Source organism: Acanthopagrus latus, chromosome 8 (assembly GCF_904848185.1).
Source record: "Acanthopagrus latus isolate v.2019 chromosome 8, fAcaLat1.1, whole genome shotgun sequence".
NCBI classification, from domain to species: domain Eukaryota; kingdom Metazoa; phylum Chordata; class Actinopteri; order Spariformes; family Sparidae; genus Acanthopagrus; species Acanthopagrus latus.
Window position 1 is genome coordinate 30,792,265 of NC_051046.1, and position 13,883 is coordinate 30,806,147.

General features: G+C 39.5%; 1 protein-coding gene across 2 annotated transcripts in view; it reads right to left on the minus strand.

The window, feature by feature from the left end:
• Nucleotides 1-13,883, minus strand: part of ric8a (RIC8 guanine nucleotide exchange factor A) — a 39,149-nt gene that overhangs the window by 15,079 nt on the left and 10,187 nt on the right. For both annotated transcript variants that reach the window (XM_037106311.1, XM_037106309.1), the window contains 2 exons: nucleotides 6,254-6,399; nucleotides 4,005-4,085 (listed from right to left, as the gene is read on the minus strand). In XM_037106311.1, the coding sequence (XP_036962206.1) occupies nucleotides 4,005-4,085; nucleotides 6,254-6,399 (227 nt within the window). The remainder of the gene's footprint in view (nucleotides 1-4,004; nucleotides 4,086-6,253; nucleotides 6,400-13,883) is intronic.

The following is a 13,883-nucleotide window of genomic DNA, read 5'->3' on the forward strand; positions in this document are numbered from 1 at the left end:
AGCAGAACTTTCAGTAAATAAAAATAAATAAACAAATCTGAATTAACAACATGCTGTCAGTCAGTGTCAGAGGGACTTCACTGAAATGTGAGCTGAGCCTGTCATTGTCACATTTTTTTTTTTTTCTATCGGCGCAACATTTCACCGATATGATAGAGCCCCGATAGAAATTGGGCCCCGATATATCACTGGCCGATAATCGGCCGGTCACTAGACCAAACTGGTATGAGGGGGTCAGGGCTCCATGCCCACCTTTTACAGCACTGTCTGTACTACTGTATTTGATTTCTGATTTTTGATGGCCCTACCTCATTGTTTCAATTGATGCACTCTTTATGTACAAAAAATGTTTGTATGATTTTAATGTAAAGCAAAATTAAAACATTTAATGTTTAAATATCATTTGTTTCCATTTTTTAATGTGCCCCTCTGATTAAACACTGGCCCCACCTTGGCCACCCCAGTAAAATTTGTCTAGAACCGCCACTGCTCAGAGCCTCATCAGACTCCTCAGTCCATGGCTTAACTGCGCAGGTTTCCACTGGTTGCCTGTTACCAAGGCGGAGATGTAAACAGGCAGAAGATGCACCAGGTTGTGGTCAGATCTTCCCAGGGGAGGGAGGGGGGATGATTTGTATGCGTCCTTACTGTTGGCATAAAATAAGTCCAGTGTTTTATTGTCTCTGGTGTGGCAGGTGACATATTGCATGAATGTGAGCAGAGTGGAGGACAGAGAGGCATGGTTGAAGTCCCCAGAGATGAGGAAGAGGGCCTGTGGGTGCTGTGTCTGCTTGTGACTATGTGGAGAACGTCACAAGCTGCATCAGCGTTAGAAGAGGTGGGGGTATACACAGCAAACACAATCACTCCCTCGGGAGGTGGTACGGCCTCATGCTAACCACTAAAAGTTCAATGTCCCTACTGCAGACCTGTTCTTTAACACTGGCAGTTCTTTAACAGAGAGTTACACCATCTGTCAATAACAAACACAGCCAGCCTTCCTCCTTTCCTCTTACCGCTCTCTGTTATCCTGTCTGCTCACTGCAATAGAAAGGAAATCAATGAAAAAAGCATACTGCCCAGAGAGAGAGCTCCAAAAAGAAGTAATCAAAAACAACTACAAAGTACAAAAACAATAGAAAAGAAGAAAAAAAAAGCTCAAAGGTGAGCAAGAGCTGCTGTAACAAGCTGCCACTCATGCAGCGCCATCTAACCATGGGAACTCCACGCAACTGATGGGATACAAAGGTCAACGGGTACTGGGAGGAGGAATCAGTCTACAGAGACAGCTCCACGCAACAACTCTTACCCCGCTTTATTACCCAAGTGGGAGGACATTACAATCTCACCTGGAGAAGGTAAAATGCCCTACTAAACTAATGTTGGAGTCAACCCGAACTCCATCAAACTCGGCCAGACAGAGAGGAGAAAGGGCTTTGAAGAGGCTTTCAAGAAATCCACATTGGAAATCGACAAGGAAATTAGAGCACACAGATTAACCATTTTACCTTCAAATTTTGGATTAAATTGTGGCTATTGGAGTTCTTTTGTTCACTCTGCTGGCATGGAAATTTGGGGGCCTGGGGCGGGGTCATGAATTGCCTCAAGGACTTTCAGCTGGAAGGGAAAGGTGTAACGGCCTGACCCTCTCAATCACTACTATGTCTAAGTATTGTTGACCAGCCTAGGCTCTTTTAGATTAATCTTTTTTTACTGAAATGATAAAAAATTAGAGAAGTTGTGACCTGTATGCTTTACCCTCGCAAAGTTTATGCAATAAAAACCAACATAATACAGCTAAAGTAAAAAGTTGTGGACAATGATTTAATGATTCTTTGATGGAAAAAGAAGTAGTTGATAAAATATCTTAAAGTTTCTTAAAGGTTACTCTAAGGTTAAAGGTTACTCTAGCGTAACAAATTGTCCCAAACAGTCCCTTAGGGGACACCTAAAATCCAACCTAGCACCATACCAAGTGCACAGCTCATTTAGAAGAGAACTATCATTAGTGGGAGTGGCTCGTGGCCGTCTCTGTCTCAGGGGCTTTCCAGGTCAGGTGCCAAGCCAGCGGAAGCAGGGTAGGTGCTCAGATTCAAGCAATGAGAAGCTAGGTGAGTCTCCTCACTACAATCCTAAGAATTCCCTATTTAAATCTCATTTTAAAGTAACACCTTGTATGTTTAGGGGCCTGACCCTTTATAAGGGAGAGCTGGTCCAGTACCTTCTGGACAGAGGTATAACAATATAATATTGGGATCTAAAAATATATTCAGTTGTTAATATACAAAAATACATGAAAACATAATGAATCTTTTGAATTGGCATCTGGGTGTTTGCAAGCAGCAAGAGGGGGATGATAATGTGGTCAGCATCTTCACATCAAAAGTTAAACCTTTGGGAAACACTTTCCATTAACTATAACTGTGTGAGCACTAGGGCTGAACGATATGGCCAAAATTTCACATCTCGATATTCACGCCAGATATCTCGATATCGGCACTATACGATATGACTATGGATTCGGTGAAAACCACGCATTTTTCAGAAAAATAACAAGATTATTTTAAACCATAAACAAATGGTTGATAGAGAAATCTTTACCAAATAATCACAAACTCACTACAGAGACAAATATATTTGAAGTAACAACAGTAAAGGGAGGGAGAAGATCAAATGAACTATGTGCATTTTTACAAGATGAACGATGACATCCTAATCTGGAGAGAAAGAGTGAAAGTGAAGATCAAGACTCAGCAGCTTCAGGTTATCTTAAGTTAAGTACCAGTGGAATAAAAAAGACTAAAAAGTCAGAGAATTAACAGATAAAAACAGAGAACAGCAGCTATCTGGACTCAAATCCACAGAGCGAGTGGCCGCTGGGAGGGGAGAGACCCCGGTGCTGCTGCAGAGGAGCCGTGGACTGTGATGACTCTGAGCAGCAGGAGAATTACAATATAATATATTTCTCGTCTTTCCCCTGATGATCTGAGTAAGTCGCTAAATTTGTCGCTAGTCGCTTTTAGAAATAAAGTCGCTAAGGCGGTCTGAAAAGTCGCTAAATCTAGCGAGAAAGTGGCCAAGTTGGCAACACTGTAGTGTGTGTGTGTGTGTGTGTGTCTCAGTCTCCGTCTCCCTCACTCCCACACTCATATATTTGTCATTGGTTGGCTTCAGCTGTCGATCCACAGCAAGCATGAAATAAGGTTTGTGTTTAACAGCTTGATCAGAGATGTTGTGGTTGGGATAATTCTCTGTGGGCAGCACTCTCTGATTATATGTTGCTTTGCCAGCCTGCTCCCATAAGACAGGAGCCAGGATTAAACCTGCTCGATCAGCATGGCGCTTATTCCAACTCTCTTCTTTCCAGGGGTGGTCCAAACGGTCAGGTTGGATGTTCGAAGGATGCCAAGGGCCATGATGGTCTCAATTCCGCTGCTCTTAAGCCAAAAAACCTCCTTTCTTCTCCATCATAGATTTTCATCAGAAATGGAGATTGAATAACAACTCTGTGACTACCACTACCAGATTAATTACAGTATGTCTTTGGGTTTGTTTCGATTTAGAAGAAGCAGAAATCATACACTGTGGGTTTAAAGGTGGGGGATTGATTCTATATAAAGACACTTGAATGTAGAGTCTAATTGCCAGGAAGTCATGTACTGATAGATAAGGATGTTATTGTTGTTGTGGCTCAGACAAGAGCCACCAACCCAAAACAAATGTATTTGACATCCTGGCAATGAGACTCAACAATCAACTATCTTTCTTTAATATGGCTAACCCACCTTTAATCTAACTACATGTGGAATGCAGAATGCAAATCCCAGTTTCTTGTGTTCAGGGAAAATCAAGTTTATCAACATACATCAGTAATGATTATACTTGTTTTGATGCTACAGTGCCATCTTACACTTCTATAGATACTGTAAATCCATTTTTTTTCTCAGGTGAAGTCTCACACCATTCATTCAACAATAAAACATCTACCCGACTGTTGTCCATACCTCATGGTTCCAGGTGGCATCATGACACTGCTTCAGCCTCTCTGCCACACCCTTTATCAACTGCAGATCTGCTGCAACCACCTGTCATTCATCCATCCAGAGAAAGATTTTACAAAGCACCAACACAATCACATTCTATAACTAGACAAATTGCATTTCCTGCGAAAATACAGTGTGAATGCTGAAGGCCGAAGGGAAATCTGCTGAATGTTCTGCTGACAAGCTGAAAAAGCTGAAAAGCTAAAGGCAGAAAGAGCATAAAAAGCTGAACACGCTGATAGCTGAACAGTTTCTGTAGCTGAACATGAAGCTGAATGTATAAAGGAGCTCAAAAGGCAGAGAGATGAATATTTTCAAAAGATGGAAAGACAGAAAAGCTGAAGAGGGCTGAAAGAGTTTAAAAAGTTGAACATTTTCAAAGCTGAACATGAAGCGGAATGTTTAAAGGAGTTGAAAAGGCAGAAAGATGAACATCTGAAAAGGCTAAAAAGATGTAGAGCAAGAGGGCTGAAAGAACTTGAAAAGGAGAAAAAAGACAGAAAAGGCCGAAAAGTTGTAGAATAAGAGAGCAGAAAGAGCTCAAAAAGGTGAAAAAATAGCTGAACAGTTTCTGTAGCGGAACATGAAGCAAAATGTATAAAAAAGCGGCAAAGGTACAAAGATAAATATTTTTAAAAGATGAAAAGGCAGATAAGCTGAGGAGGACTGAAAGAGTTTAAAAAGTTGAACATTTTCATATCTGAACATGAAGCAGAATGTTTGAAGGAGCTGAAAAGGCAGAAAGATGAATAGCTGAAAAGGCTAAAAAGGTCTAGAGCAAGAGGGCAGAAAGAGGTTAAAAATGAGAAAAAACACTGGAACGGTGGGCAGTTAAAAGCAGAAAGAACTTAAAAAGGTGAAAAAACACTGAATCGGTTGAAAGTTAAAGGCAGAAAGAGCTTAAAATGGCTGCATCATCTATGTAAAGTAAAAGATGTTGGATTCAAATCCAGCTGAAGAGAATTCTCTCTCCAGTGTTCCAGCTGCTCTCAATCAAGTGACTGTGTCACTCACTCTAGCTGACGCAATACACACGCATTCTACAGATACACACGCTGTCCCCATAAGAATGAATGGGAAAATGCCTCACAAACCCCTGCGATTTTAGAAAAAAACGTTAATAGTTAGGGTCAAAACATCTATATGGTGAGTGAGAGGAGATATTGCTGATCTCGGTCATCTGGCTTTTATTTCTGGAAAGTGAGAAATGAGGGCACAAACGCAAGAGACAAATCAGGTACCGTCTGCTGTCCTCTACAACTTTAGGCTCAAAATTAACATTGGAGCTTATGGGGCAGCTACTTCACTTCTTGTCGCTCCAGGGCTTCCACATCCAAAACTAATCATCTAAAATGAGACCATCATCTGAAAGCCAACAAGTTTTCCTCCATTTCTATGTATATATTGTCTATGTTGAGTAAAAGGTTTGGGATCTAAATCAAGCTGAAGAGAATTTTTTTTCTCACTTTTGGAGCTGCTCTACACTCTGGGGTGCAGCAGTTGTTGATGTCACGCACTCTAGCTCACGCAATACACACCCATTATAAAGTCAGAAGACAGGCTAAAAGTTCTTCAAACTAAAACTGTGATTAGTCCAAAATCGTACAATATCTTTAAAAACTGAATACAAGCCCAGTAGTTCAAGGTTTTGTGACTCTTTTAAAGTTGGAATGGTGTCTCTAGCTCAAAGCATGAGGGAGAAGAAGAGGTTGAAAGTCGAGGATTTTTGAAGAGGATTTGAAGCTTTTCCCATTTGCGGCAATGTTAAATTTTTTTCATAAAAAGATGAATTTATGAAAAAGATGAAAAGCTGAAAAGCTGAAAAGCAGAAGGCTGAAAGAGCTTAAAAAGCTGAACGTTTTAATAGCTGAATGGTTTCAATAGCTGAACGTATGCTGAAGTTATAACTGAATGAATTTTGAAAAAATCCCCATAAGGATGAATGGGCAAAATTTTGCATAAAAAGCTTAATTTTTCCAAAATTCTGAAAGGTAGTAGAAAGAAAAATAGAAGCTCACATGTCCTTAAAAAGCTGCACATTTTGATACTTGAATGGTTTCAATAGCTCAAGAACTGTAGGAGAAGAAGCGTGCCGAAAAACATACGGAAGAAGAATAAAAACTTTAATAAATTCCAGAAGAACAATAATGCCTTCAGCATTCACACTAACTAGAAGAATTTCAGGTTTAAGAGACACACATTACACTGACCTGTCCTGTCTCGTTGTGTAGCAGGATGTTACAGATGGACTTCAGACCCTCAACAATTACTTCCTGGTCTTGGTTTTCTGAAGGAGTGGAAGCTTCCTTCACCAACTCACCAGATACTTCTGCTTCCTCTTCCCCCTCACCTTCCACTATAAAGAGAAAAAGTGCAAAGTCAGCCTATATTTAGTAAGCTTTTGTGACGAAGGGTCCATGTGGAGAATAGAGGACAAAAAACAAACTGAGCTAATTTGTATATCTATTTAACCTTGAGAGGTTTTATTTTTTTTGTGAACAATTTTTTATTTATGTTCATGATGGTGTTGACATAATGAAGGTGCAACCATCTATGCACATACATACACATGTAAACCTATGCATACACTCAAATAAAAATACATGTGTGATGGTTTGTAGAAAAAGAAACACGATCAACATATATAAAGGGCTTAGTCTATTATAAGGCATATGTTCCTGTGCACATATATACACACACACACACACACACACACACACACACACATATACATACATACACACACACACATATATATATACATATATAGACACACACATATATACATATATATACACACACACACACACACACATATATACATATATATACACACACACACACACACACATATATACATTTATACACACACACACACACACACATATATACATTTATACACACACACACACATATATACACATATACACATTATTAGGGCCCAAGCAGGGAACCTGCGAGGTCCCTATTGTTTTTCTTGTGATTATTAGGGCCCGAGCAGGGAACCTGCGAGGTCCCTATTGTTTTTCTCAAGATTCTTTCTCTTATCTTTTTTTCTTCTTCCCAAATGATTGCATTTTTCACTGTTCACAAGTCACACCAGGCGAAAAATGTTATAATTTATTGTCGTCCTTAATCTCCACCACTAGGTGGCATTATTATTAAGGAAAGTGCATTTTGCCTTATAACTCCCATATACTTCGCCGCACATTCAAAAACCTTATATCCACGCGTTCAGTGAATTGTGGTGAGTCTCATGGTATAGGCCACCCCCATTTCTGCCAACTTCTTTTCCCCACAAATTTGCAAACTGACGAAAACCTACTTTTTCAAACTCCTCCCAGGCGATTTGACCAACGTGCACGAAACTTGTCACACTAATTCTTCACACTAATTAGCATTCCACACGAGTTGGGGTGTGCTGCTGTTGGGGCATGCTGCCCTTTGGGCTTGTTCATGCAACACCTTCCGTTGAGGAAGTTGTTCCATTTATTATTTGGTGGCTTGCTCCCGCTGGGATGAAATAATGTATGCATGTTCAGGCAGTGAAGCTGAAAAGTAAGATGGCTGAAAAAGCTTTAAAAGGTGAACAGTTTCTCTGGCTGCACATACTGTATGCTGGAGCAGTAAAACAGCCAAAGTTAAAAATGTCCCCATAACAATGAATGGGAAAATGCCTCCCAAACTCCATTTTTGAAAAAAATGTAACGGTTATTGCCAAAATATGTAAATACTGAGTTACAGAAGACATAGAGTGGAAAAATGAGGGTAGCACAGCGAGAGACAAAACAGGTACTGTCTGCTCTCCTCCAGAAATCTGGCTCAAAATTAACAATGTGGCTTATGGGGAGTTGCTGGAGTGCTTGTCGTTCTGGGGCTTCTTCAGCCAAAAGTACACATCCTACATCTGAAATAAGTGACACCCTTATCTTACTTTTCAGATCCTTTTATATCTTTTATACTTTTGGAAATATTCTATAAATAACATAGTCTGCTATAACTTCAGCATACGTTCAGCTATTAAAACCGTTCAACTATTAAAATGTTCAGCTTTTTAACTCAACTTTTTCAGAAATTGAATGTAACATTGACGCAAATGGGAAAATCTTCAAATCCTCTTCAAAACTCCTCGACTTTTAGCCTCTTCTTCTCCCTCATGCGTTGAGCTAGACATATCATGTGGATGTGGAAGCCCTGGAGCGACAAGAACTCAAGCAGCTGTCCCATAAGCCGCAATGTTAATTTTGAGCCTAAATTTCTGGAGGAGAGCAGATGGTACTTGTTTTGTCTCTCGCTCTTGTGCCCTCATTTTGCACTCTCTAGAAATATAAACAACATGACCGCATTCAGCAACTCCTCCTGTAACTCTGCATACCAATATTTTGGTGATAACCATCATAGTCTTTTCAAGAATTGCAAGAGTTTGGGAGGCGTTTTCCCATTCATTCCTTATGGGGACATAAGCTCCTGCTCCACCATGTGTGCAGCCATTTTAAGCTCTTTCTGACTTTAACTTTTCACCTTTTCAGCCTTTTTTCACCTTTTTAAGCTCTTTCTGCCCTCTTACTCTACAACATTTTGGCCTTTGCAGTCTTTTTTCACCTTTTTAAGTTCTTTCAGCCCTCTTACTCTACAGCTTTTTAGCCTTTGCAGATATTCATCTTTCTGCCTTTTCAGCTCCTTCAAACATTCAACTTCATGTTCAGCAATTAGAATGTTCAACTTTTTCAATTCTTTCAGCCCCCTTTCTGCCCTTTCAGCTTTTTAAAATGTTCATCTTTCTGCGTTTTCAACTCCTCCAAACATTCTGCTTCATGTTCAGCTATGAAAATGTTAAACTTTTTAAACTCTTTTAGCCCTCCTAAGCTTTTCTGCCTTTTCAGCTTTTAAAAATATTCATCTTTCTTTTGAATTAGAGACACCATTCCAACTTTATAATATATAAATATTTTGGCGATAACTGTTTCAAAAATCGCAGGGGTTTTGGAGACGTTTTCCCATTCATTCTTATGGGGACATTTTCATCTTTGGCTCTGCTCCTGCTCCACCATGTGTGCAGCCATTTTAAGCTCTTTCTGCCTTCAATTTTCCACCTTTTCAGCCTTTTTTCACCTTTTTGAGCTATTTCTGCCCTCTTACTCTACACCATTTTGGCCTTTTTTCACCTTTTTAAGTTATTTCAACCCTCTTACTCCACAGCCTTTTAGCCTTTACAGATATTCATCTGTCTGCCTTTTCAACTGCTTCCATCTAACCTCATGTTCAGCAATTAAAATTTTTAACTTTTTCAACTCTTTCAGCCCCTGTCAGCTTTTCTGCCTTTTCATCTTTTTAAAATATTCATCTTTCTGCCTTTTCAGATTCTTTATACATTCAGCTTCATGTTCAGCATTTTTTTCACCTTTTTAAGCTCTTTCTGCACTCTTACTCTACAACTTTTCAACCTTTTCAGTCTTTTTTCACCTTTTTAAGCTTTTTCAGGCCTCTTACTCTACAGCTTTTCAGATATTCATCTTTCTGCCTTTTCAGCTTCTTTATACATTGAGCTTCATGTTCAGCTACAGAAACTGTTCAGCTATCAATATGTTCAACCTTTTAAGCTCTCTCCGCCTTTAACTTTTCAGCTTTTCGACTTTTTCATCTTTTTGGCAGTACATTCAGCAGATTTTGCTTCAGCCTTTAGCATTCACACTGTATTTTCGCAGGAAAAGAGTTAAAATTCCAGATGGAGTGAAGGGATCATAAGAGTTCTGGGTAAAATGTAGAATATGAGATAACCTTCTTGTACTGTCTGAACTGAAACAGTCTTTCACAGACCCAGGCTGATCACAATGAATAATAATCTATTTAGACAATGTGCCAATACTTTGACATATATCTTCACATCTGTATTGATTAATGACACTGAATGATATTACATAATATTGGATCGTTATTTAAGAAGAAGTGATATTAAAGCTGTGTTTGTTTTTTTTGAGAAGGCACCCTTTGCAATTGATGTGGTTATCATTTTCAAAAGCATAGGACCAAAACTTGACACAAAATTCAATAGGAATACCATCTGGACCTGGCAACTTACCCAAGCTCATATCACATACTGCATCACATAATTCCTTTAACAATATATCTGCACCTAAGGCAGCTGCTTCTGAGCAAGACAGTTTTTTCAAGTCTAAATTGTTGAGAAAGTACTTGTATTTATACCTGTTGGATTTAATTTCAGAAGTATTTATTATTTTTATAGAAGCATGCAAAAGCTGTATTTCAGTTGGAATAGTTAGTATATTTGCTGCTCAGTCAGCGCTTCTGCAGTAGCACCCTCAAACGCAACACTGCCACCATTTTCAATTAAAGCAGCCCTCAACGACCTTTTAATTTCCTCCTTTAACCGTTTTCCTCCAATGTCAATGGCATAATGCTCAACGAGCAACTTTCTCCAATGTCAATGGCATAATGCTCAACGAGCTTCAAGAGTTGCTATTTTATGCAACTATTCAAAAGCTCATCTGAAGGAGACTGAACATCTTGATTCCTAAGGTGCAGAAAAAAAAAAAAAACTAGAGCTTTCCCACTAACTACCTACGCAGAAACTTACTAATCTCAACCCTAGTCTTCATGCAGTTACTTACAGCGGCTCTAACCGTTTTCACTGCAACACTACCAAGATTTACGAACGAATCCCAAAGGAGAAATGTTCCTTCATCCTACCACAGAAAGCTCAAATTCTAACATGTGCACATCAAGCAATCAACACTGTCTTCATGGCCCTTAATTTCCAAAACTGTCTCCAGCCCTAACCATATACACAACTGACCAAACCTAAGCAAATAACCATACAAAAACCCCAACCGAGCCTATGCATACACAGACAAACTGATTTCCATCACAACCAGTAACCAAAACTCCAGACTATAAGGCCTCCCAAGACTAGTACTTAGCAGCTTTACTTCCCAGACTACAAGCCCTCCATAGAAAAACATACTAATTTGCTCTATTCTCCATTAAAGGCAAGCCCCAAACCTTTTTGTAGTGCAGATTAGCATAAGAAAGGTGACGCAAATAGTACCAGTTCCAGCAGACTACAATAAACTACTAACTCAACATCAGAAAACTTACCAGAAAAAGAAAATCAGAAATTGTCACAACCTGGCTCAACAGTATGTGACAAAAGAAGGAGATCACACATAGTCTGTAAATAATACAACATGTTTTTAATTAACCAAAGGAAATAAGCAATACAATTATGTAAATCAGTCGTCAGTATGTATGCAGGGTCTGTGTGTGTGAGTATGTGAATGTGGAACCAATATAGAAACAAATACTAATGTCAGCCGGTTGGTCAGAGGAGGAGAGAGAGAGAGAGAGAGAGAGAGAGAGAGAGAGAGAGAGAGAGAGAGAGAGAGAGAGAGAGAGAGAGAGAGAGAGGATCCTGCAGGTCTGATTTATAGCCACCTGAGCCCAGCCTGCTCAAGTGTGTTGCATTACTGATGGCATAGCTCCTCTCAGGCAGAGAGGCTGAAGTAATGTCTGCTGACTGGGCTGGAGGGCATAATGAATTAGAAGTAAATATATAATCTCTTCTGAAATATGACTTATGTCTATTTGAGAAAAAGGTATATTCCTTAACTCTGGGACTGTGGAAACCCCATATGTCCATAGGACAAAGGTCTGACATACATTGTTGCAGAGCCTTAGAACAGGATAATTGGGAACTGCCCACTGAATGGTTTGCATAAGCACTAATAAAAGCCATTTTCATATTTGACATTGTTACTTTAATGAAGGCAATCCTCCCATTAGTGTCATTGCCGATGTCATTAATGTCCATGTCCAGTGAGCATCTGGTTACCACGAACACGCCTTTTCTTTTATTGGCGACAGAGGATGAGGCTACAGCTTCATACTTAGAGTTGCTGAGACTCTCTGCAGACTCATTAGTAAGATGTGACTTCTGAATAAGTGCTATGTCAACCCGATTCTTATTAATAAAGCTTAAGCAAGCTGCTCTTTTGGTCAACCAGTTTAGTCCTTGCACATTCCAGGACAAAACAGATAAGCTAGTCATTAGTATCGCTAATGGATATGAAATAGGTTCGTGTCATCTCAAACCATCCTAAAAGTAGTTTTGAAAGGGTTAGAAGTACTTTTTAGCGGTATTTTTCAAAGCAACTTGCAGCGTTATCTCCCGCTCCACTTCAACCGTGCGCCATCTTAAAAACTTTTACCTTCAGCTAGAGGTTTTATTTGTTAAATAATTCATATTAACAATAACAGGTTTGTTCTGTGTTGTCATGCAATTGAATCACACCTTGACTCTTGTCCTGTGTAACACTTTCGACAGAACCACACAGAAAATATTGATGCACAACATCGCAAGATTTCTTATAATCATCTGTGCATGAAATGTTGTTTATACTCCTATACTGAAGAGAAAAACTGGCGTGCTAAGAGTGCCAAATAAAAAAAAAAACAACACACACACAGCATGCAGTAGCGGGGTGAGTGAATTTACAGTGGATCTGGCATTGAAGTGAAAGTGCAGGTTTTCCCATTCATTTTAATGAAGGTAGTCCATATCTGCTGTGGTGTGTGCCGAAAAGTAAATTTGGAGAAACACAGCCCGACATCACATTGCAGGGGCCAATGACATAAGCTGACTATCTGACTATGACTGAGGAGCGTAAAGTAATGTGTTGTGTGTATTTAGTCAGTTTGGCTTTGTGCACCACTTTAAAAACACATCTGTGGATGCCAATGATCACTGTAGGACTGGCCACCGACTGTGGCAGAGATGTGACTGGGGTTCATAAGCAGAGTGGAACGAGTCAGTAGCAGGACGTGTGATTTAGCATGGATAAATACTACAGAGGGAAAACAACAGAATTTTTTCTGTGTAGCATTTAGTTTCACTTTGACTTCAGTTCAGTCTTGTCCCACATTTCCAAACACACAGTAATGACAGTAATGACTTTACTGTTGTTTTTAATCCATCAATGAAGACAAACAATCACTAGAAGGTCAAGCATACTACTAGCAGAACAACTTAGCAGCTTGTCTGATGGCATCCTGATCAGCGTGGGTTCCCAACACATAACACACACACAGACCATGAAGTAACACTCCCACCACGCTGCAGCAACCTGCAGTGTTTCGAGGCATTACTGGCACTTGATATATCAAGTGATATATATCACCATGAATAGTTGATTTCTGACTTTATTTAATAACATTAATTAGTCTCAAGTTTAAATTACAGTCTTGTGATGCATAATGACAATTAAAATGATCTTGATTCTTGAATAATAATAATTGTCTTCTTCACCTATTTTTTTCTAACCTGAAGGTTTGTTTCCCACCTGTCTGATCATTTGAATGCTTTTGCTTGTTGCTGTCGCAGATTTCTTTCTAAGTGATGTCATCTTGTTCCCAGAGCTCAGCAATCACTACAGTGAACATGCTCCTATTATCAATTTAATCTATGGACAAAACTACAAAAATAAGACTGATGCTGTATTAAACTTAAATGATCCTTTATACCGCCATGACCTCTTCTTGTATTCAATTTGCCTCTTCGTGCTTGTATAGACCTTCTTCGTGGTACCAGGAAAAACACAAGTGTAATAATTAACTGCATTCCATTTAGGTGAGCTGGATCCAGGTTCCTAGTGTGCATGCTGCTGCAGCCTCTTTCCAACCTCAGTAAGATAGAAAATGAGGTACAACCCAATTCTGATCAGAAAGACCTGTCCTCTTAGATGGACAAATGAAATTGGTCTTTATGAGGAGCCAGCTGCCAGGTGAGAGTGCAGGGACCGTGTACAAAGCGGAAACTGGTAGACT